The 25,880-nt window shown below is 52.3% G+C and overlaps 1 protein-coding gene across 1 annotated transcript in view; it reads left to right on the top strand.

Annotated features, from left to right (window-relative positions):
• RRP12 (ribosomal RNA processing 12 homolog) overlaps positions 1-25,880 on the top strand; it is a 1,372,062-nt gene that overhangs the window by 1,066,334 nt on the left and 279,848 nt on the right. Inside the window, exon 29 of the mRNA XM_069611582.1 lies at positions 2,538-2,651. Coding sequence (XP_069467683.1) covers positions 2,538-2,651 — 114 coding nt within the window. The remainder of the gene's footprint in view (positions 1-2,537; positions 2,652-25,880) is intronic.

A 25,880-nucleotide genomic window follows, 5' to 3' on the forward strand; every position in this document is an offset into this window, starting at 1 on the left:
TATGTGATCAATTCCATTCACATGTATCATTTGTGCTATCAATATAGAATCCATCTACACACTTCACTCGTTCCGTCCGCTCTACGCATTCAGAAGCTCTACATACTTATCCATTCTACGCACTCATCCATACTGCATGCATTCTACTCACTCGTTCTACATACTCATGCGCTCTACGCAACTCGTCCACTCTACGCAGCACGTCTGTTCCCTCTAGGCACTCGTTGTTTTATGCCCTCACACGCACTATGCATTCACCTGTTTTATGCACGCGCCCCTTCTACAAAGTCATTCGCTAATACGCAGTAATCCTGTTCTATATATTCATCTGTTCTGTACACTCGTCAGGTCTGTACATTCATCTGCTCCAGCGAGACACACACTCTCCGCACTTCCGTACTCGTCTGCTCTACGTACTCTTCAGGTTTACGCTCATCCGTTCTGTACATTCATCTGTTCTACGTACTCTGCACACTCATCCGCTTAACATATTCATCCATTTTATACACTCATCTGATCTACATAGTCACCCGATCTACATAGTCACCCGATCTATATAGTCATCTGTTCTTCATCTGTTTGTTCGCTCCTCATGGATTATGTCCATTTTGGCAGTTTAAATCTCTTTACTGTTGCCCCGTGATTTATTCCTTACTCGTTTCATTCTGTTTGTCCTAGTTTATATTCGGGGTTATTAGCTGTCAATTTATCGCATCAGGTAGTTTGTTGGATTGGTGTCAAAGAGATGCTGTTAGTCTGTTTGGTTAGTTTTGGTACCGGCTGGTTTTAGGGGAAGAGCCAGGTTTTCAGCAGTTTGCGGAAATGTGAATCTATGAAAGATACCAATGCTGAAGAACAGGAGTTACAGGTAAGTAATTTATTCCATCCTAATAACACATATATGTTGTGTGCCTATCAGCAGATAGTGGACTTACAATGTAACGCAGGAGTGGGTCAGGTCTATTATGACAATGTACTGGTTTTTTTTCAGTCCCTAAATGTGTTAAATGTTATGTCGCGTTACCTTTTTCTACCCAAGTACCCCCCCCCCCCCCCCTCCACCCCCAGTCCCCCCTTGTCACATGTGTATCCTTGGATTTGGGAACCACATTTTAGTATAGGGGTGTGGAGTGTCTTGATTTACCTTTTACTGTTTGCTAGCCATAATCCAGTCCTGGATGTTGACTGCCAACCTCAAACTTTACGTCTCCAAGACCAAATTTGTCCTCATTGGTCCTCCTGCTAAACAACTCATCCAACAATGGTTCAATTTTATAAGCCTAGAAGGATTTTATCCCTAACCCTCAGATTGAGAAAAATCCTTAGGCTTTACAGACGACAGCAGTTTGCCATTCCAGAAATACATTGGTAAGAAGGCCCTAACATCCTGGCTCCAAATCTCCACCCTTTGCAAAATCAAAACTGTCATCCTGCCTCCGGACCGCAGTGTATGCCGTTTTGGTCTTGCACATTGATATGTGGAAATGCCCTCCTGAAGGGACTTTCTGCTAAATTGCCTCCTCCAAAAGCAGTCCACACCCCGCAGTGCACCTTATAACAAGTGTGTGGAAATTTGACTGCATCTCCCCATCCTATGCAAAATACGCTGGCGTTCTCTCCATGCCAGTATGATGGTGAAGTCTACATGCATCATCTACAAAGCAGTCGCAAGTAGCACACCAGTGTACCTTGTAGCTAAGCGCCACATATCTGGTGGCATACGCTTGTTGCAAAGGAAATCAACCAATCGGCTCGAACCACAATTCCTCTGTAGAGGAACGACCTACAAACAAATCCTTCTCTTGTCACGCTCCACCTTCTGGAACTCTAGCCCGGTATATCCAATTTTGTAAATCTCTAATATGGCATTTTTTCAATTTCAACCACACCTGACCAAGGAACAATCCCATTGGATGCACAACCTGCAAGTTATAGTACTGCACTTCTGAAAAGATGCCAGCCCAAACAATGGCTACCCACACCTAGTGCTGCTCTCGAGCTGGGTCTGCTCTTTAAACAATGAAATAAATCAAAATAAATGTATGTATAACACGTGTATTTTTCAATATAACAGAGTGGTGTATTTTCTGTAGATAATGTGTGGACTAATTGTACCTTTGCATTAATTAGCCATCACCGTCTTCCAGGGTTAAACATACCTGCTCTGCCACTCTTCCACAGCGGGGTTTAGGCGTTGTTATTGGCAAGTGTTCGCCCCTACCTTATTAGCTGTTGGACATACCTTAACAGGGGGGTCTACCAAAATCACCTTAATGCTACCTAAACTTCTAAATGAGCCTGTTGAAACAGTCATGTGGGCTAAGACAGGAGGGTAGGTTTGAGTAAGGGGACTTGCAGTTGAAATGTGGTCAGCTAAACCTTTCAGGTAAGTTAATAGATGTTCACTCTTTAGCTGCTTTGGGCAAGAGACCAAATAGATGTGCTAATGATATGCCCTCTTGTCGCTGTATAAGCAATTAACAGACCATTTGAAAGGCCAATTGACTTATGTTGTCTGTCTTAATTTCTCTGTTCAGCTACAAAGCCCAATGTGAACCAAAACACAAAGGTGAAGCATAATTTCCAGATCACATCAGATGGCCGATTGATCATCCGAGACGAAGGGGACGAAGATGATGAAAAAAATAAAGGTATTTGGTCTTGATACTTGTCCAACACAGAGCTGTCTAACAACCTGAAATTAATGCTGAAATTAGCTAGCAGTCGCTTCAACCTTGTAGCATTCATAGCCCTGTCTTCCCAGAGAATTATCAGACTGTGCTTTTAGGGCTTCTTCCAGTGTTTTACATTTGACATTTACTATTGCTTCCCAGCTGAAAATACACAATGTTGGCTGTAGTTCCAACTATCAATGTCATATGCGTTGTTAAAGAATTATATTGAAGGATTAATTATTGTAAATATTCCTCAATCTCTTATCGCAGTTCAAATATATGGTTTCTTATTTTTTTTTTTTTTTTGAACTTTTGTTTATTGGCAGGAAGTCAAAACAGGTACAGCATGGATAGCATACATGTAAGCGAGCATCATGACAGCACATAAATGCATTGCAAAACAGATAGAATCAACAGTACATAAGAGCAGGGGGGATATTGTGGGGTAGCTCGGGCGGGGCATACCTCATTTTTAGTCCGGTTGGGCAGGTGAGGGGGTGGAGGACCATTCAACCCCATCCTTATTATTTAAATAGCTGCAAAATTCTGACCAGACATTCCCGGGGCGGGAGGGGGTGGGCAGGGATCCAATGTACTCCTCTTCACACGTTTGTACCCACGTGAGGGCCCTCAGCCACATGTTGAAGGATGGGGGGTTATGGCGCTTCCAGCATTGCAGTATACATTTTTTGGCAACAATAGCACCCACATTTAAGAATTTCGACTTTTTCCTCTCGTCCTCCCCAGTCCAAATACCGAACAGCAAGGCTAGTGGGGTCGACTCAATTGGGGAGCCAATTATCTCCGATAGCGCTTCTGTGACCTCACCCCAAAATGTGTCGAGCGCAGCGCAGGACCAGAACATATGACCGTGGTCTGCCTCGGGAGCTCTGCATCTCGGGCATGTGTGTGTGGGGTTGGATGCGAATTTTGCCACTCTATGTGGCGTGTAGTAGAGTCTGTTGAGAAGTTTGTATTGCATGCAGCGGAACCTGGCATTGAGTGAGACTTTGCGCGTGTGTGCACACATTTTGCTCCAGACTGCGTCGGTGATCTCTGTGTTCAGTTCCTCCGCCCATGCTCGGCGTGAGTCTGGGGTCGTGTTGCCCAGTCTGTCCAGCTGCATTTTGTACAGGGAGGAGATTATACCCCTACAGCCTGAGGAGTTAGCTATATATTGGAGTTCAGGGGAGTCAGGAGGCTCATCAGGGAAGGAGGGCCACATCTCCCGTACCGCTGCTCTCAACCTGTAGTACTGCAACAGGTCCAGTGCTGAGCCGGGGTGTCCTGAGCGCCATGTTTGGGGAGTAATAAATGTGCCATCGTGGTAGAGATCTGTTAGGGCCCGATATCCCAGGTCCTCCCACCGCCGAGAGAGAAGGCGATCATGTGTCGGAGGAAGGCCAGGGAACCGCCATAGGGGGAGCCACTTGTAATACGGACGCTGCTCCCGAGTGGAAGGGAGGATATTGTTCCAAGCCCTAATCGTAGTGGCCACTGGGTCCGATGGGGCATCAGTACGGTATGTATAGTGTAATAGTAAGGTCATGGCGTGGGTGCCATCGCCAGCCATTTTCTCTAATTTGACGTGTGGGGGCGGATTTGGGTGAGTGTACCAGTGGGTGGCATGTTGGGCCTGTGCAGCATTCCAGTATAGAGTCAAATCGGGGGCAGTGAAGCCCCCTCTTTCGTAAGGGAGGGCCATGTGTAGCCACTTCTTGCGGACTGCTCCGGAGTGCCATAGAAATTGGGCAAACGCTGTGTGGAGGTTCTTGAAGTACTGCTTGCCTGGCCATACCGGCACGTTGGCGAATATGTAGAGGAGCTTGGGTACCGCGATCATTTTGATTAGGGAAAGTCTGCCCGCCAGGGATAGTGGCAGGTTGCGCCATTTAAGCAGCTTGGATTCGATGAGCTGAGCTGTGGCTGCGTAATTGTCTGCCAACAGGGATGTTTTAGCTAATGACACTTGCACTCCTAGATATTTAATTCCGCCCGGGGACCAGCGCAGGGGGAACTCACAGGACGGTTGCTGAGTTGTTTTAGTTAGGGGGAAGATTTCAGATTTGGAGTAATTTATAGTAAAGCCCGAGTACGTTCCTATTTTGGTTATGTCGCGAATGATAGGGTCAAGGTGTATGGAGGGCTGTCTGACATAGAGGAGTACGTCGTCCGCATATAGTGAGATGATTTCTGGTGAGTCCTGCAAGCGTACGCCCTTCCGGGTGTGGCGGTTCCTAACGTGATCAGCCATGGGTTCGATGGACAGCGCAAAGAGGATGGGGGAGAACGGGCAGCCCTGGCGTGTGCCTCTGTGTAGTTCGAAGGGGGAGGAGGGGACGGAGTTGATGAGGACCCTCGCCGATGGCCTTGTGTATAGCAACTTTATGTAGGAGATCATGTTCGGGCCTATCCCCATTTTCTCCAGCACAGCCCATAGGTATTGCCATGAGACCATGTCGAATGCCTTTTGGGCATCTAGTGTGACTGCCACTGCGTCGGCATTTGGATCAATTCTGGACAGGACATTAAAGAGGCGCCGGATGTTGAGTGCCGTGGAGCGCCCAGGGACAAATCCGCTTTGGTCGGCATGGACCAGGTGGGGCATGGACGGGAGAAACCTGTTGGCAATTATTTTGGCAAAAATCTTCGTGTCAGTGTTAATAAGCGACAGGGGCCTATAGGAGCTACATTCGTCTGGGGGTTTCCCGGGCTTGGGGAGGACAGTGATCAATGCCTCTCTTAGGGAGGGAGGAAGGATGAGTGTACGTAGTGCTTCCGTCCAGACCCCGTGGAGTATGGGCGCTAGTATGGCAACATGCTCTTGGTAGAACTCAGCTGTGAGCCCATCGGGACCCGGGGCCTTGCCCTTCGGAAGATCTGAGATTGCCCGAACTATCTCCTCTAGGGAGAACGGGGCGTCGAGGAGTTCTTTGGTGTTTTGGGAGATCAGGGTCATAGGAATAGATTCCAGTAGGTCATCTAAGTCCTGGGATGAGTGTGTCGGTTGGGGACCGTATAGGTTGGCGTAAAAGCCAGTAAAAGTGTCGAGGATAGCTTGGTCCGACCAGTGTCTCACGCCCCTTTCGTCGATAACACTATCAATCCGGGTCCTACCTCCCTCTGATCGCACCAGTTTAGCAAGGGTCCTGCCCGGCCTGTCCCCCTCTCCATACTTTCGGGCCGCAATGGGGCGAGCATGGTATCTCACCTCACTCAGGGCGTGCGTCTCAAACCGTTCCAGCTCCGTTCTAATCTTCGCTAGGGTTGCAGGCGCTGGAGTAGAGGCGTAATCTCTTTCTAGGTTTTTAAGCTTAGTTTCAGAGTCCCTCAGCGCCTGCCTTATGGCCTTGAGGACCCCTGCCTCCCTGGAAATGCACATACCTCTAATATAAACTTTGAATGCCTCCCACCTGGTCCCCTCGGGCGTGTCGCAGGCGTTGTTGTTTTCGAAAAACAAGGCTATGTCCGCCAGAATCTCAGCCTTAAAGACTATATCTGACAGGGCGTCGGGCTTGAAGCGCCATGCAGGGCGGGCTTCAGGGGCTCTACCAAGTTGGATCTGTAGGAGCACTGGGGAGTGATCGGAGAGCGTGCGCGGAAGGATCCTGACATCCGAAACCCTGCCCATGCGGTCACCCGACAGGAGGAATAGATCTATCCTTGAGGAACTGTCGTGTACCGTAGAGTAAAAGGTGTAGTCCCTCTCTCGGGGGTGGAGTGTCCTCCAGGCATCGATCAAGTTGAGGGAGCCCATATGAGTTTGAAGCCGTTTAGCCGCGCGAGACATGGGTCTACGGGCAGTGGCCGTCCTGTCCAAGGTCGCATCAAGTATGAGGTTCATGTCTCCGCCCCATATGATAGAGATATCGATATATTTCATGAGAATGGCAGATATGGTGTCTATAAACTCCGGGGAGTCAATATTGGGGGCATACGAGTTCACGAGCAGGCATTCGTCCCCGGCCAAGGTGCAGTGCAGAATTACATATCTACCTTCTGGGTCGATGTGGGATGTGTGAAGTGTAAACGCAACAGCCTTGTGTATAAGAGTGAGTACCCCCCTGGACTGGGTGGAATACTGAGTGTAGAATCTGTTTGGACCCCAGGTCTGTGCGAGGTTCGATGACAGGAGTTTCTGAGCGTGAGTTTCCTGCAATAGGAGCACTTTGATCCCGTGTCTCTGTGCGTACGCCGTTATCCTACGAGACTTAGTAAAGTTGGTCAGACCCCGTACATTCCAGGTCAGCACTCTGATGGCCATAGCAGGGGGTTACGGGACATCCCAAATGCGGGAACTGACTGCCACACCCACCAGGGGCGCCAGAGTGAAGTAGACCCACCACCCTGCCGCGTCCGTCAAGACCATCCTGCCATTTTGAATAAAGTAAACCCCAACTGTCCAACCCCCCACCCTCACCGCCCAGTAACAACTAGCAGTGCCTCGACCCCCGCCCACAAAGCAACCTGCGTGCCATCCCCAACTCGGCAGCACCAAAAACATAGCCCAACAGGGGCTCGATAACATAACTCTCGCCTTAAGCGGCATTGCAGCTGCAGTGGGGGCTGCTGCTGCCGTCTAGACCACCTTTGTGCGATCATTGCATAATAAAGCATCGTTACAGTTTACAGTTTTTCCCCACCAGTGCGGCGGGGGTTACAAGCAGGAGGATAAACCGTGTTGTTCGAGATTGCAAGGACGGAGGGGCCGGGGATCCAAGATGTGAGCAGGCATCCCCCGGAGGAGATGCAATGTTAGACCCAGGGCCATGGGCCGGGGCAGGCCGGCCAGAGGGAAGTCAGGAGAGGGCCAGCACCAATCCACAGATGGGCAGACCTCAGTAGCCAGGGCACAAGAGGTTCACCCATGAGCACAGGGATGATAGTCTCAGTCCTCGCCAATTGGTTCCTCCGGGGGTTGTGGCAGTGGAATCTGTGCTTCTATAAACTTAACCGCTTCATCAGGGACCGTGAAGAAGTAGCTCTTGTTGCGGTGGATGAATTTCATGCGGGCAGGGAAAAGCATAGAGTATTCAATTTTCCTGTCTCTGAGCATCCTCTTCACCCCGCCAAATCGGCGCCTCTCCATTTGCACCCCTACCGAAAAGTCTGGAAAGATCCTGACAATTTGTGATTCAAATCTTAGCTCCCCCTTCTCTCTGGCCAAACGGAGTATATGGTCTCTGTCTTTGTAGCTCAGTAGCTTTGCGATGATCGGTCTGGGGAAGTCGCCAGGCTTAGGCCGGGGCGCCAGAGAGCGGTGCGCTCTCTCGATTGTAAAGAATGGTGAAAACTCCGGATCGCCAAGGAGATCTTTAATTAGCTGCTCGACCGCCACCTCCATGCGCCCTTTAAGTGCAGACTCTGGGACCCCCACAATGCGTATGTTGTTCCGCCGGGATCTAGATTCTAAGTCATCATTCTTGGCTTTGACCTGTTTCATGTCGTGGACGAGCTCAGTGACTGTGTTTTGGAGAGTATGAATATGGTCCTCGCTGGCCCCTATCCTCTGCTCCGTTTCAGTTATCCTGGTCCCATGTTGGTCCACCTTAGTCCGTAGGGAGGCCACACTAGCATTGATGTCGTCCAGCTTTTCGTGGAAGGATGCAAAGTTTTTCGCCATGGACTCCATCAAGGTGGTCAGATCCGGGTGTGGGGGGTGCAGGGGGGGCGCGCTATCTTCCTGTGCCGCAGAGGAGGACGCCAGGTCTGCCCTGGGCGCCGCTTTGGCAAACTTGTCCATAGCGCCCACTTTATTAGCACCCCGTGCTCTGCTGGACATGGCCAAGGTCGAGTCAAGGATGGGGCGACACGTGGGGGGTGGCAGCTGGTCAGGGGTAGCAGGGTGGAGGAGTCGTAGAGTCGGAGACTGGGCAGAGAAAGCGGGATATGGTGGTGGGAAGGTGGCGTGGTCTTGAGCGGCGGCAGCAAATGAGTGGGATCCTGTGCACTCCGGTGCCGCCGTGAGGTTAGCCAGCCGGCTGTCGGATCCCGGGAGCGGTGGCTCGTAGTGAAGTGTGTGGCTAGGGCAAAGGAGTGGGCCCAGTTCTAGCAGCAAGGTGAGGTAGGGGGGGGCCGCAGAGGTCCCAGCCCGTGTGTGGACAGCCCTCCGGGCGACTTAGGCCGATGGTACGGGGTCCGCACCCGAGGGGGCGGAGAGGGGGGGCCCCCCGCGTAGCGCCAAGCACCCACCTTCCTGCCCGTAGGTGGGCGAGACCGCCGCCTCCCAGGAGACGTCAGGGGATCAGGTCCGGATCAGCGGCCATCTAGTGGCGTGGTCTCGGTGATTTCGGGGGGGGCGGGCTGCGTCCCTCAAGGCGCCCCCCGGACGGTGTTGCCGGCGGCTCCCGCCGCGGAGCACACAAGGCCGCAGCCGGCAGGGGCGAAGCCCGCAGGGTCCAAGGGATCAGGCCGGGAGGCGGTGTCCGTGTGGGGGGGGCAGGAGGCCCCCGAGCGCTGCGCACAGGCAGACCAGTCGCGCCAGCCCCAGCCAGGGAACGGTCCACGGGAGCCTCGGCAATCAGTCCCGGCGGCAGGGGAGGCCTCGGATGGGCGCGGAAGGCGGCGCACAGGTGACGGGCGCCGGGACGCCACGCGAGCCGGAGGTCGCAGCGGCCGCGGCAAGGCCGTGGGAGAGAACCCACTCCGGCGGGGCCCGCGCGGCTCCCAGGGTCCGATTCAGCCCGGGATTTCGGGTGGGTGTCGAGGACGGCTCCTGCTTTCAGATCGCAGCAATTGCTGCAGTTGCGAGTGCGGATAAGCACCGATGCGAGGAGGATTCCGGTGGACTGCGACGGAGCTCTCGAGCTAAGCAGCCATTTTCGTTGGCTGCTCAACAGCGCCCCCTGGTTTCTTATTTTTTGATGCACCAGATATTAACATTTAATCATAGCGCTAGGGGACCACTCCAGTGGTGATAGTGCGCGGTACAAATATCATTTAACATTAACATAAATCATAAAAGGCCAGTTGCATGTTTGTCCGATGCGGTCATGCACAGTAGAGACTGCCCTCTTTGCGTTTTGTCACTGCTAGAGGGTGCTGTTGCCTTAGGAAATATATAGAGCCAGATGTCTCTCCTCACGCACTTTGTCCCATGTACACAGGCTTTCATACAAGTCTATGATAAAAGCTGTCATGATGCCTACCCCCGGGCATCCGGATCGAGTCCATCAGCCCCGGGAGCAGGCATCCAGATACTCATCAAAACCCCAACAGCCCCGGCTGAGGCCTGGATGGGACGATTTTATTACAGGGACTATTTTTTACTCGGGTGTGGTTCTGGGGAACTTCTTACCTGGGACTACTTTGCAGGCTATTTAAACCACGCCCGAACAGCAGCTCATGCTTCGTGGTGTTCTGCATCCAGCAGCGTAACGCTCACTGTCTGCAAGTCAGCATCCAGTCTTCTGCCACGCCCACCTCGAATCCAGAGCTCCTAGACAAAAGGAAAAGAAAGGAGAAGAGGTTAGATCACGGACATAATTTGATTCCTTACCTGATTCCGGACCCAGCACATCTCTGAGCCTGGAAAGGACATTATTTCAGCACGCGTCGCTTCGGCAGCAGCAGCGCTGCGTTATACTCACCAGTCCACCGCATCTTTCAACTCGGTGCTGCCTCCATCATTTTCTTCGTCGAAACCCAGCACCTGGGGGAAAACAAAAGGAATAACAAGGTAAGCTGAGAAAACTGACAAAGACAATCTCTTTGCCACCATAGGCTTACCTGCTTTACCACCGGAGGTAATATCCTTTAATTTGCAGCATCTTTCTATGCCGCACCTATAAAGGGAGAGAAAACAGCAAGTTAAACTCATGCAACTTTTACCGGACAGTGTTTGGTAATACAGACTTGTACCTGAACGCCATCAGCTGCCTCCAGGCAATATTCTTTTGGACCCTGCTGCAACCTAACGAGGGAATGGAACAAGATTGAACATCGGACATATTGAACTCTTTGAACTTTATAGACACTGGAGTCACTATTCCTCCGGAACTCCTCCAGTACCTTCAAACCAGTGAAGTAACTGGTATCTACGCGCCCCTGGATGCCATGCCGGATGGAGAGCTCATCATTTAAAAACATAAGGTGAGGTTACGAGAGGGGATATTGGAGGTGATTAGTGGGGAGAACGAGAACAGTTGGAGGGGTCATCACTAAAGTCCACGGGTGGCTTAATCCCTTTCTCCACTTGCAGGATAATACTTCTACGAGTCCAGCAGACAAGATTAGGCTGGCCAGTCCAGACTGTCATCTCTTCACTACGCATCACGTTGGTGGAGACCGCAGCTGTCCGGGTCCGATCGACGCCCATGTGGGAACCAGGTGAGCGTAACAAAAATAGCATGTTTTTATCCCTTTCTCACTCATGGTCCACTACAACCAGACGGAGAAAGAGTTGCACCCTATTTTTTATTTTTTTTTGCAACTTTTTTCTATTGGCAAATATGTCCGAGTACAGCGGGTTACATGTGGTGTTCAAAGCAAATAGGAAGACAATGTAAAATACAAGAAGAAAAGAACCAGGACTCTGCGCCCGATTTTATGAATACACGTTTTAATGATTAGCCCTTAAGTTAATGACACGTGTTTCGGCCTTCCTCAGCCTTTCTCAAATCAAGGCTGTTGTATATCACAAAGTAATGCACAATAAATGAAAAAGAAAGTGCCCCTCCTCAATGGGGGTCACTTAATGTCCCGGGGCAAGCCAACAGGGATGACAGGAGCATTATTACATTTTTGATCAAGGTACCTCACCAATAACTCAAGTACACTTGAAAAGTGACTCCCATTGAGGAGGGGCACTTTCTTTTTCATTTATTGTGTATTACTTTGTGATGTGCAACAGCCCTGATTTGAGAAAGGCAGAGGAAGGCCGAAACACGTGTCATTAACTTAAGGGCTCATAAAATCGGGCGCAGAGTCCTGGATCTTTTGTTCTTGTATTTTACATTGTTTTTGACGGGTTGTTTTTTGGCTTACCGTCAATCCAGTGAACTGCGACCATAAGAAATTAACTACTAGGGGGTATAGGTGCCCACTACCCCCCACCCATTGTTCAGATCCATTAAATTAACATGGAAGAATAACCCTATTTTTCTCATTGAATTAAGAGTTGCCAAACAGACCAGCTGTATCGATAAGCCTGACATTTTTCACAAATAGGAAGACCGGCGGAATACTTTACAATAGGTTTCAGCCGCGGGGCATCCAGCATATGTACATAACAATTTACTCACAGGAATTCTGATTTCTGGTGTTGTCTTACATCGGTTGCATAGTTACATTCAATGGGGAAGGTTAGACAGGTATTCCTGAAACGCAGGCCATATATTCTTGGGATTTATGGGGTAGTGAGTTCACATACTGTCCCTCGCAGCCCTGGGCCCAGGTCAGTGTGGCTGTCCAAAGTTTTAAGCGCAGAGGTGTGTTTCCATCTCTGTAGAGACATCTCTTAGTGATCATAAAGCCCATACTTAGAAATGCATGCTTTTCCTTGTTTGGGATATTGTTCCACACACCAAAGACAGCTCTCAAAGGGGAGCATTCAAGAGGGACGTCCACTATGTCGGAGAGAGTTTGTAATACATTGTCCCAGAAGGGTACCAGTTGAACGCAAGACCAAAACATGTGCATATGGTCAGCCGTGTTAGACCGACATCTAGGACAAAGGTGGATGTTGCTGAACTTTTGGGGGGTGTAGTACAGTATGTTGAGCAGTATACATCGGAACCTGAAGTTCAAAGAGACCAGTTTATTATGTGTACACATGCGCTTCCATTGGGTGTTGGATAGATCCACCCTCAGGTTGTCAGACCAACTAATGCGTGCCTTTTTGAAGTGGAATCAGGTTGTCTATTCAATAGCATTTTGTATAGCGTTTATTATTTTGTGGGCGCCATAGGAGTTAGCTATGTACATCACCTCTTCAGTTTCTGCAGGCTCGGATGGGAAACTGAGGCCACAGCGAGTGTGCTGCCGCTCGCAACCTGTAGTATTGCAGTAGTTCTAGCCCCAAGCCGGTGTGCTCCCCGCGCCATAATTGTGGTGTAATGAATTACTCTTATGGGAACAAGTCAGCGAGTGCTCTGTAGCCTAGCCCTCCCCAGTGTGTCGCCAGTGCAGTGTTCCAGGTGGGGCCCAACCGAGGGAATCTCCATAAAGGGAGCCATTTCTTATATGGATGTACCTTAGTACTTTGCTGCAAGTATGTGCGCCAGGCCCGTAGAGTGGCAGAGACTTTATCATACGGGAAGTCCTCTTTCTCCTGCATGGGGTCTGGCATGGATTCACATGCTCATGAATATTCCCCGTCGTCGGGCTGGGAATCCTCGGTAAAGAAAAATCAGTATCAGTTTCGTTTCTGATCTGTCTTTCGTAGTAGTAACCAATCGCTGATCTCTGCGTCATACTGACCACAGCCAATTACTGCCATCTCCCTAAGCCCCCCTCTGGCTGCCATCTTCAGATTTTTACCACATGTTCATGTGTTGGGATCCTCGTGCTATTGCTCTCGAGCTGTAGTGCGTTTTCGCGCTTTTTCATAGGAAAATTCTCTTTTTTCGGTCAAAAGAGCCTCAAGCTCCGTTTCTTTATCCGATCAACGGGGACCCGTGTCGGATTCCTCTACACCGCTCAAGGGTGAAGATTTCGTCGAGCCACGCTTTTGGAGGACTCCAGAAGTTTCTCAGGCCCATCTCGATCATGGCCCAGGAGAAGGGAAGCTCGACGCCCTGAAAGCTGTTCAGGGTCTGCCCTGGTTGCCAGCTTCAGAATGTCTTTAAGGAGGACGAACACTCCCTTTACCTCTACTGCCTGCATGAGGACAAGACGCACGTGGAGAAGGACTGTGCGTTTTGCGGCAATATGTCAGAGCGGACCATGAAGGACCGCCATATGCGTCTCGCCAACTGGCTGGAAGGTAAAAGCCCGTCGGGCGAGAAGAAGTCCGAGCGGTCTTCTAAGACCTTTGAGGGCGCCCCGGCGACGGGGGTCCAACAGAAGGCCAAGTACCGCGAATCCGCTGGCACCGGGAGCGCCGAACGGTCGGGCTCTATGGCTGCCAGGCAGGGCGCATCCTCCCCGGTGCCATCAACCACGAGCCAACGCTCTGGCTCGGGTAAGAGGAAGGCTGAGCATCCGGCTGAGCTCCTGGAGAGACCCCGGTCGAGCTCGAAGGCCCCATCGGAGGGGGAGCGAGGTGGTGACCCTCCCCCCAAGGAGAAGGCGGTGAGCGCACCTAAGGTGGTGAAAGCCTTGATCCACCCTGCCAAGGCCTCTATCGAGACAGTCGCGGCGGCCCTGGCTCAGCCTGTGGAGGCTACACCAGTGGAGGTGACTTCTGGGCTCAGTCTCCCTGCAACCGCGGAGGGAGTCCTCTTTCAAGCCCATCGACAGGACCCCCGTGAAACCTCTGACCGAGAAGAAAAAGGGGGGGCAGGAGGTCGTCGTGGATTCGGCCTTAACCTCTGAAGAGGAGCTGATCGAAGTCTTAAGCCACGGCATTGGCGTGGAAGAAGACCAGTGTAACGCTCACCTGACTCCCACGGAGGCGCTGGCCTGGTTCGCGCTGCTGTGACCTCTTCTAAGGTGATGCGCAGGGTTCGGAAGACGGACTGGACCGGGCCCCCAAATCTGGCTTGTCTGGCTCGCAGAAGTATCCTTCTTAGGGTCTGGAAGGACGAGCTCTCCATCCTGCTTCTGATGCAGGGGCGCGTTGGTATCCAGTTACTTCACTGGATTTTCGGATTGGTGAGAACCAAACTTGCTTGGCTTCCAGGTAGTTTTTTTTTTTGATAAGAGGTTCCCCTTGTGTCCATGCATTAATGTACTAATGCTAGTGTCTTTTTTCCCCATAGGGGCCGGGGTACGGAATGCCGGGGAACAGGCACCGACCCGATCCTTGTAGAAATCAGGTAAGTCTTTAATGAGCGTTTTTTGGTAATGTCTTTTCATTCGCTCATTAACGCTGATGTCTCTTTTTCCCCTTAGGGGCCGGGGTCCGGAAATGCCAGGATGCGGCGCGGACCCGAAATGGAGAGGGAATGAATCAACAGGTAAGTCTTAACATGGAGATTTAGCTTTCCTTATTCCCTTCTCTCTCACCTTTTGTTATGGTCTTTTTTCTCCCTAGGCGCTGGGGCGTGACTGCGAATCCGGATGATCGCTGCTGAACATGGAGGCGCCCTGTAAAGGTGAGTGGAATGCGGCGCTGCAGCGATCGACGCGATGAGCTTTTAAATAAGTCTTCCTTTTCAGGATTGTCGGCGAGATGTCTCCGGGATGCGGTTTTAGCAGGTAAGGACTTTTCCTTCTTTTGTTCTCTTCTTCTCTTCCTTTGCAGGTGTTCCAGGATGCTGGCAGGCGTGGCAGAAGTCAGGATGCAGGAGCAGACACGGTGAGCGTCCAGCTGCTAGATGCAGAACAACGCGAAGCACGTGTGGCTGTTCGGGTGGGGTTTAAATAGCCTTGGAAGAAGTTCCAGGTATGTATCCTTCCTCCAATCAGGTATGTATCCTTCCCCGACCACGCCCGGATGGTAAATTAGTCCCACAGGTAAAGTAGTTCCTTTCAGGCCTCAAGGAGGCCGGGATCCTGCAGCATGGTCTGCATCAGGTAAGTGCACCCAAGCACTCCCATAATGAGCCTGGCGCCTATGGCGCCAGGACTGATGTCTTTTATGAGCCTGGCGCCATAGGCGCCAGGACACTGTCCAAAGGGCCCCTATATGGGGTTGCTGGGTCCTTCCTTGGGGACTGGATGTCCGCTTTCGGGGACGCAGGGCTTGAAACCGGCTCCCCGGGAGCGGGCATCATGACAACCAGCCCGTCGGGAGGGATCCTGATGTAGGAGACGAGGCTCCTGACCGCCCGTCGGAATCCCCTCAACCAGTGCCGCAAGACAACTCGGCGGCCATTTTGTTGGCTATACAGTCCTTATGCTCGGAGATGAGGACGAGATTGCTGTTGCCACCAACGGAGGAACTGCTCCCGACGGGGGACCCGGAGCCAGGCCCTTCTGGGAGCCCTCCTCCTAAGAGAAGAAGGATTCATCCTCCACCTCCTTTTCAACCATCGCGCCCTGCTCAGCCCTCCTCCCCGTCCACGACCCGTGGGGATGATACGGGGACGGACACGGCCGCGACGGGTACAGGCGACTAGGTTTACGACGAGGATCTTCCGTCGTCCCCGGGCCTCCCCGCCCGACGAGATTGGATCGTTTCATGCCATGATCGCCAGGGCATCCAAGCTTTTCCAGCTCTGCCCGGAAGAGAAGAAGGAAGGTTTCCTTTATCAACGGCGCGAGACCAAGAGGAAGACGGTCCTCGCTGTACCTCTACTGGACGATATCTGGGGTGAGGGTCTCGCCCTCCTCAAGAACCCATCCACAACGCCTGTGAGAAGGGATCGGTATGAGAAGAAGTACCGGGTCCCGGACGCGGCCCCCTTGTGCCGTCGGGCACAGCCGACCCCGGACTCGGTAGTCTCTGCGGCGGCCAGGAAGAAAGCGGGGGGGGGGGCTTCGGCCTCTACGTCGACCTCCCCACCGGACGGCGAGGGAAAGAAATTGGACACGATGGGACGCAGTCATCTCATCGGCAGCGACGACGATTAAGGCTGCAAACGCCTTAGCCATCGTAGCCCGCTACGACAGGGATTTGTGGTACAAGATCGCCCCCCTGCTGGACTTCCTACCGGATGACAATAGGGCTGAGGCCCTAGAGATCTTGCAGGAAGGAGATGTGGCGTCGGACCACGCCATTACGATAGCGACGGACATCGCTGACACTGGTTTTCGCCGGTTGGGCAACGGCGTGTGCCTTAGATGGAGTGGATGGCTCAAGGCAACGGATTTCCGGCAGGACGTGCAGACCAGAGTTTTGGACATGCCATTTGACGGGAGCAACCTGTTTGGGAAAACAGTGGACGATTCCCTACAAGCCATCAAGACGGACACGGAGACGGCCCGGGCTCTTGGTGTTCTCCAGCAACGACGGCCGCCCTTTCGGAGCGCCGGAGGCAAGCAGGGTGCCTCCAAAGGTTCCGGCGGCAGATATTCCACCTACCGTCAAGCAGCCCGTTCGTCGTCACAGGAAGCCTACAGGGGGCGAGGCAAGTCGGGCGGACCACGCTGTCGTCGCCAGGGAGGAGAAGGCGGCAAAGCCTCGTCGAAGCAGGACTGAACAGGCCGTGGGGTCGGGCCCCCACCGAAGCATCCCGGTGGGAGGCCGGCTGGCGAACTTCGTCAGCGTGTGGGAGTCCATCTCCACCGACCGTTGGGTGCTGGACGCCCTGGGCCAGGGCCACGAGCTCGAGTTTCTAAAGAAGTGCCCGCGCGTTCCCCCGTGGCCAGGAAGGAACATCACGTCCCTCAACTTCTCTTGGAGGTAAAGGCGATGCTCAAGAAAGGCGCCATCGAGCTCGTCCCAAAGAGGCTTCGGGGCTCCGGAGTTTACTCAAGATACTTCCTCGTGAAGAAGAAGACGGGAGGATGGCGTCCCATCCTGGACCTACGACGACTGAACAAATTCATCAAGGCACAGAAGTTCCAGATGGTCACCCTCCAGCACGTCCTGGGTCAGCTGGAGGAGGGCGATTTCCTGTCGTTGTTGGATTTGGAGGATGCCTACCTCCATATCCCCATCCTAAAGGGACACCGAAAGTTTCTCAGATTCGTGGTCCAAGGGCGTCACTACCAGTTCAGAGCCCTTCCCTTGGGATTGAGGTCGACACCCAGGGTGTTCACCAAGTGCCTCGCACCGGTGGCGGCGCGGCTGCGCCTGGAGGGGATCCACGTCTACCCCTACCTGGACGACTGGCTCATCCGAGCAAAGACAAAGGAGCTCGCCGCGGAGCACACGGCGAGGACCGTCCAACTACTCGCGGACCTGGGATTCTCCATAAACTACGCCAAGTCCCACCTGGTGCCCGCGCAAGACGCACTGTTTCTGGGAGCAAAGCTCGACACAGTGGCACTTCTGGCCTCTCCGTCGGAGGAAAGGACGAGGGCCATCTTGGGCAAGGTGCAGCGGATGCTGGATGCGGACGCGGCCAGGGTGAGATCCATCAAGTCCCTCCTCGGAATGATGTCTTCTTGCATTTATCGGATGCGCCCGTTACAGGAGTTCCTGGACGCTCGCTGGATCCAGACGACGGGCAGCTTCGAGGACAGAATCACACTCGGCGAGAGCTTCCGACGAGCGATCCGGTGGTGGGGCACCCGCGCGCATCTGATGGCGGGCATGGACTTCCAGACCCCGGGCCACCAGAAGACAGTGACCACGGATGCCTCCCTGGAAGGGTGGGGAGCGCACACCGAAAATCTGCACGCGAGGGGCCTTTGGCTGCCGAGAGAAGTCCCTCCATATCAACGTCCTGGAACTCCGTGCAGTGTTTTGGGCCCTCAGGTCCTTTCTTCCGTCCCTCAAGGGCAAGGTGGTGAGGATCTTCACCGACAACACCACCACCATGTTCTACATCAGGAAGCAGGGCGGTACCAGATCCCCAGCCCTGTCCAAGGAGGCGCAGGACGTGTGGAATTGGGCCGTCGCCCAAGGGATGTTTCTGGTGCTGTTTCATCTGGCAGGAATAAAAAACACCATTGCCGACTCGCTCAGCAGAGAGCTGCGCTCGTGCCACGAGTGGGAACTACGACAGGATCTAGTGGACCGCCTCTTCCGACGGTGGGGCACTCCCCAGATCGATCTGTTCGCGACGGCGACGAACTCCAAGTGCCGGAGGTTCGCCAGCAGGTTTCCCCAGCCGAGGAGCATGGGCAATGCTTTCTCGTTCCCCTGGGAGGGCCTGTTCCTATATGCGTTCCCTCCATTGCCGCTGCTGATCCGGCTCATCAACCAGCTCAAAAGGTCACGGTGCAGGATGATCCTCGTTGCACCTGCGTGGCCGAGGCAGATATGGTTCCTGGACCTTCTGGACTTGTCAGCGTCCCCGTCAATCAAGCTGCCAGTGGACGCGGATCTTCTCTCCAGGGAAGGAGGCGCCATCCTCCATCACGACCCGAAGTCGCTGAACTTGCAGGCCTGGCTCCTGCAGCGTTAGAGTTTGGAGGATGCGACATACCGGTCGACTGCAGAGAGGTTCTTGCAAAGGCCAGGGCGTCCTCAACTCTTAAATGCTACGGACACAAATGGAAGAGGTTCTCTGTCTGGTGCCACGCACAGAAGATTAACCCTCTACGGATTACGGCTCCTCAAGTACTGCCGTACCTGCTGACGCTGGCCAAGGCTGGACTGGCGCACGCTTCCATCAAGATTCATCTTGCTGCGATCTCCCGATACACCAGAACCACAGGACGGACGTCTTTGTGGTCTCATCATCTGGTGAAAGAATTCATGAAGGGACTGTTCAGATCGTTCCCGCCGATGAAGGCTCCGGCCCCGGCGTGGGAGCTCAACGTGGTGCTGACCAAGCTCATGGGACCTCCGTTCAAGCCGCTGCACTCGGCTCCGTTGAAGTTCTTGTCGTGGAAAACAGCGTTTCTTGTGGCCATCACCTCCGCATGACGGGTGGGAGAGATCCAGGCCCTTTCCTGCAAGCCCCTGTACTTGACTTTTCACGACACGAGGGTAGAGCTCAGGACGCACCCCTTCTTCATGCCCAAGGTGCCGTCGGACTTCCACCTCAACGAACCCTTGGTGTTGCCGGTTTTCTTCCCGTCGCCTTCGTCGCCGGCTGAAAGGACTTTGCACTCGCTGGATGTGGCTAGAGCGCTGAAGTTCTACGTGGACCGCACGAGTTTTCGGAAGACGTCACAACTTTTTGTGAACTTTGGACCTGTCAATCAGGGGAAGGCTCTCTCAAAGGCTTCCTTTTCCAGATGGCTCTCCGGCTGTATCATGTACTGTCATCGGTTGGCAAACCGACCGCTGCCTGGCTGTCCGAGAGCCCATTCCACCAGAGCGATCGCAGCTACCACGGCGTTCCTATCTGGTGTGCCCTTGCTGGACATCTGCAGGGCTGCTACGTGGAGGTCAACGCACACCTTCACGAAATTCTACTGCGTCGATCGGGATTCCAGGGAGGAGTCCAGGGTCGGCCAAGCAGTGCTGTGCAACCTGTTTGCCTAAGGTGAGCCTGGTGAGGAGGTAAGAATTGCTTAAGTTTGAGTTTTGGATGTAATGCTTAATGTTGAGCCTTTGCCACCTCCCGTGGTTGTGCATGTGTGTACTGCTATGTATTCTTTTATTCATGAGCATGTGAATCCATGCCAGACCCCATGCTGGAGAAGGAACAAGTTACTTACCTGTTACTGTTGTTCTACAACATGGGTCTGGCATGGATTCACATGCAAACCCTCCCGCCTACCCCTCAGCGGCTCTTCACTTGGTCATACTGCCACTTCACGTCCTACCAAATCTGAAGATGGCTGCCAGAGGCGGGGCTTAGGGAGATGGCAGTGTCATGATCACTGTTTCCAAGGAGCCAGGACCAGCCCAACGTCCTTGGAAGCAGGCCCCTAACCCTAATCCTAGGCACCAGCCGGTCCCTACTGGGACCTTTTGGACCCTGTCCTGGCGCCGGTGGCACCAGGCTCATCAAAACCATCGGTCCCGGCACTCGAAGCACCGGGCTCATAATTGGTGTCAAAGTGCTTGGGTGGACTTACCAGCCACTTAGAAGCCCTCTGTGAACAGGAACTACTTTCTTACCTGGGTGGGGCAGCTCCACTCCCTGGATACAGCACTGGAACTCTTCTGGAAACTGGAACTCTTTTCTTACCTAGGCGGGGCTGTGGAAGAAGATGCCTCATCACTCCAAGGCTATTTAAACCACGCCCGATAGATGAAACTTGCTTCGCGTTATTCTGCATCTGCAGCAGAACGCTCACCGAGTCTGTTCCAGCCTTTCTTCTTTTGATCCTGAACCTGCAAGAATTATACTTAGCATTCCTGTATCCAGTCAACATCAGCACCTGCAAAAGACAAACAACAGGTTAGCAAGACAAACTTTACACGCAGTGCTTACTCACCTGATCCATCGGCAGCGGCCGTGTCTCACGCTGCAACTTCGCCTGCAAAGACAAAAGCATTGTTATACTTACCGGCTCTGTGAATTCCGGATTTATTCATTTTGCATCGTCGCCTGTGAAGACAAAGTATAGTTAAAACTTACTAGCATTCCGCTGACTCCGGCGCTGCAAACCAACATCTGAAAGACAAAGAAAAAGACATTAAGCAGGTATTTACTCACGCCCATCACGCTCGTCGCAATAAAACGCCTGCAAATACTCCGGCGTCTCTTTAACACGAACTAAGCTGCAAGGAAAGAGACAGTTAGAGCGCTTGCCATACTTACGAATTTCCAGGTGCTTCACTCCATCTTCCATCTCAAGAGTCCTGCAATACATAAGGGAAAAGCATTATACAGAGTCTTCAATAATAACGTGCCACGCATTTAAAGACTATAAAGACAAAAGGTGTCCAGAAACTCACCGCTCGTGCAGATAACGACGGTAACCACCCTCTGAATTCAAGAGGCCAATGTTTCACCAGTGAAGGAACTGGCAACGCCACCCTGCACCAGACGCAGATGGAGAGCCCAGCATTCACCTATCTAAGGTGAGCACGTTGACCTGGGGGGGGCTCTACAGAAAAGCTGGGAAGAGAGAGAGAGAGAGAGAGAGAGAGAGAGAGAGAGGGACATTCAACAACCCAGTCCATTAACCCCCATATTCTTTCACCTGCAGAAACCTCACTCGTCGAGTTCGACACACAGTGCGAAGAGGTTCGACCCCAGAAGCCAATCGAGTCCTGCACATCACTTTTCGAGTCACAGACACCTTCCTGCAAAGACCCGCGCCTCCGTGGGAATCAGGTGAGCGTTACAGGCAGTCATTGGCTGTGGTCGGTATGACGCAGAGATCAGTGATTGGTTACTACTACGAAAGACAGATCAGAAACGAAACTGATACTGATTTTTCTTTACTGAGGATTCCCAGCCTGACGGGGAATATTCATGAGCATGTGAATCCATGCCAGACCCATGCTAGAGAACAACAGTTACAGGTAAGTAACTTGTTCCTTATATGTGTGATTCATGATGAGTGTTTTGAGAGCTGATTCGCTGGTTGCTGTGTGCTCAGGTTTGACATGTGGTGGTTGTTGATTTTCCCCATACCAGCAAGAGGCCCACTGGACCTGTGCCGCCAGCCAGTATAGTTCGAGGTTGGGTGCTCTGAAACCCCCTTGTCGTATGGCAGTCATGTCCAACCATTTCTTGTGTACCGCTTGTGCACTGAGTCTGTGTAGTTTGGAGAAGGGCTTTCCCGGCCAGACGGGGACATTGGCAAATATGTATAGGAGTTTCGGTACTACCACCATCTTAACCAGCGATAATTTGCCAGCCATCGTGATTGGGAGCGCACGCCACCTAGTCAGTTTGCTCTCCACATAGATAAGTATGGCGCAATGGAGACCTATCGGCAGAGCTGGTTTTGCCCCAGACACCTTTTATCCCTAGGTATTTTATCCTGTTAGGGCATAGGAGGGGATATATGCCTCTCGGTTGTGTGGTGTTGCTAGTATGCAGACAATCTCCGGCTGGCCATTGAGGTGGGTTCCCCGATGACTGTGACGGGAACTGATCATGTCAGCCATTGGTTCAATGGCTAGAGTGAAGAGTATCTGGGAGAGTGGGCATCCCCGCCGTGTGCCCCTACTTTAGACCAAAGGATAACGATTTGTAAGACACTGGCTGTGGGGCATGTGTATAGAAGTTTAATATACTGAAGCATTTCAGGGCCAATTGCCAGTTTCTCCAGGACCGTCCATAGATACTCCCAAGAGACTATGTTGAATGCTTTCTGAACGTCAAGGGTCACTGCCACGGTTTCCGCTGTCGGGTCTATTCTTGCCATGACGTCAAATAGACTTCTCATGCTCAGCAATGTTGACCTGCCCAGGACAAAGCCCCCCTGGTCATTGTGTATGATGTGGGGCATCAGGAGAAGTCTGTGAGGGCCTTGGCGAAAGTTTTAGTGTCCACATTAATAAAAGAGAGCGGTCTGTAAGACCTTCATTCGTTACTTGGCTTGGTGGGTTTGAGGAGGATGGTTATGGTGGCATCTCGCAAGGAGGTAGGGAGGATGTCATGAAGTGACTCAATCCCTACCTCAAGAAGGAGCGGAGCAAGTAGGGCTTTGTGCTCTTGGTAGAATTTGTATGTTAGTCAATCCGGGCCAGCAGCATTACTCTTTGGTAAGTTGGCTTTCACTGTTAATATCTCCTCCTACGACAAAGGGACCTTCATCTTCCCTGGCTTGGGTGCTCAGGCATAAGGGATCACTTCCAGGAGGCCCTGTGCGGCACATGTGTCATCACGTTGCTCAGATGCATATAGGGAGCTGTAAAATTCTGAAAATGCATAGTATTTCCTAGTCCGACCACTGGTGGTTTCCCAGCGCATCTGTAATGGTCTACTTTGGTACGTCTGCTCTCAGATTTGGTTAGTCTGGCTAGGGTTCTGCCCGGCCTCTTCTCCCCACCCCCCCCCCCATATTTCCCAGCTGCTTGTGGGCGCGAGAAGTAGTGCACCTCCCTAAGGGCATGTGCCTCGACTTGTTCGGAGCGTATCTGTGCTAGACCCTGTGGGTTTGAGTGGTTGGAGTATTCTTTTTCCAGGGATTTGAGCTTGGTTTCGGAGCACTGGAGGTTGTTTCTTGTTTTTAGAAACCCAGCTTCCCTAGAGGTTGACATACCCCGAATGTAAACCTTGAAGGCCTCCCAACGAACTCCAGCGGTGGTTGCCCCATGTTCATTACAAAGTATGTCTGTCTGAGCGAATCTCTACCTTGAATACTGCGTCCTTGAGTGCTTCCAATTTGAATCACCAGGTGTTGCCCACCCCAGGTGGCCTTCCTTTAGTTGGAGTCAGTACCACTGGGGAGCAGTCGGACAGGGCGCTGGGTGGTATTGTAGCGTTCCATACTCTGCCCATAAACGAGCCAGAGGTCAGATATACGTGATGAGATGTAGTGCACTAATGAATAGAACGTGTATTGTCGCTCTTGTGGGTGGAGTGCCCGCCATGTGTCCCTCAGTTCCAGGTATTCCATGTGTGTCAGGAGTTGCTGAGCCGCCCGTGATTGTGAGCCACACCGGTCCTGTCCATAGCCTTGTCCAGGAGAAGTTCATATAGCGCCCCCCCCTACCTTCCCTTCAACAGGATTGGGATCCCAATGTACCCAGTGAGGATTGATGTTTCTTCATCAAAGAATCCCGGGGTGTCAATGTTGGGGCAGTAGGTGTTGACCAGAAACAGTCGACTCGTCTAGAAGGCAGTGTAGGATAACCTAGCCCCCGCCGGGGACAAAGTATATTTATTTTTAAGGGCAAAGTTCACAGATGTGTGAATTAGTGACATAAAAGATTGGGTAGAGTACGACGTGAAAAACCTATTTGCCCCCATGTTGGTGCAATGCCCGTGGATGCCCCCTGCTTGGTGTGCGTTTCGTGTAGAAGAATGTTTACCCCATGCCTATTCGCATAAGCCATGATCTTGTGTGATTTAGTGTAGTTCCCTATCCCCCTAATGTTCCAGGTCATCACTTTCAATTCCATTGTGGTAGATTTGACTTTTTGGGTGGGTGCCCCACCGACCTATGACCGCTAGTTTAGCCTTTCCAAATACAACCATTTCCAACCTTGTACTCTGCTGCCAAATAATTTTCCCACTTTTCATCACTGTTTGGTTCAGAAGCGCAACCGGAGCTTAAACTTCTAGACGTGTCCGGTGATGACATAATCCCAACCCCCCCTCTCCTCCCCTCAACCTAGCAGTGTGCATCCATCTTGCTCTCACCCTCCCCCACCCATGGTCTACCCCAACATGGCCACATTTTCCAGTCTTGCCTCAACATTAACTTAGCAGCTGCTTTGGGGTTAGCTATTGTCGCTGCTGCCCGCAACACACGTTTGTTGTAGGATTGTATATTTGAATATGCTTGTGGTGGGGTTAGTTTACACCTCAGGTGCTATGTTCTCATCTTAGAATTAAGGGTAGCTTATGGTGCGGTTTTAAACAGTTCCTTCAAATCAGCAGTGGGTTGTCCTCGCCATGATCTCGATTGTCCGGGATCGTTATCTGGGCCTCTATGAACCTAACTGCCTCGTTTGGGACCGTAAAAAGTACATCTTGCCTCTGGATTGTAATCTGATGGGCTGGAAACAGCATAGTGTATTGGATGCCTCGGGCCCGCAGTCATTTCTTGACTCCAATGCACTGGCGTCTCATGTTGAACTGAAATTGAGAAATCTGTGAAAACCTGTATTGTCTGGGAGCCCAGTCACAGTACATTTTTCTCTCTGGTGAGGCGAAGGAGACGATCTCTGCCGCAGAAATTTAGGATCTTCGCGATGATGGGTCACGGGAAATCACCTGGTTTAGGAACGATCCCACGATGCACCAGCCCCACTGTGAAGAAGGGGGGGAGAGCACTGGGGCTCCAAGTAGATCCTAGAGTACGTTTTCCACTGCTTGTTCCATGCCCCCTCAAACTCCCCCAATAGCGCATCCTTGGGGATCCCGACTATTCTAATATTATTTCTCCTGGAGCGTGATTCTAAATTGTTGCGTTTGGATTTCACTACTTTCAAGTCCTTGACCAGGGTTGCCACCGTATCTTGGAGGCCTTGCACAGTCTCTTCCGTCACCCAATCCTTGTCTCCGCCTCTGATGCGTACGGCTTCCTCATGGATGCAACATTGGCCGTTATATCATCCAGCTTCTAATGGACGGCCGCAAAACCCTTGGCCATGGCCTCCATCATGTGGGTGAGGTCGGGTGGTTGGTTGCGTTTGTTCCAAATGAGAGCTAGTTGAGGGTTCCGGGGCTTGACGGGGAGCGACTGTAGCAAATTTGTCCATAGTCCCTGTCTTCTTCCCGCTACCTGCGCCTCTAGTCATGGTGGTTGGCTGGTGTGGGGGAGGCACCAGGTTCTCGGACGGGAGGCCCCCAACAGTCATTGCCTCTCCTTGAGCTCAAGTCAGTGCCCCAAAATTGGTGTGGGTTCCCTTGAGGGAGAATGATGGGACAGCTCAGTTTGCCCTGGGTCCTATGGGTGTGGGGCTCAGCAAACCGAGCTGGTAGCGGCTGGGTGTTTCAGTAGGTGGGTGAGCCAGGGGTGTCTGCTCCCTCCTTGTCTCATCAACCCTGCGGACAACTGAGTGGATATGTAGACTGGGCG

Source organism: Ambystoma mexicanum, chromosome 8 (assembly GCF_040938575.1).
Source record: "Ambystoma mexicanum isolate Mex_15411 chromosome 8, UKY_AmexF1_1, whole genome shotgun sequence".
Classification (NCBI taxonomy): domain Eukaryota; kingdom Metazoa; phylum Chordata; class Amphibia; order Caudata; family Ambystomatidae; genus Ambystoma; species Ambystoma mexicanum.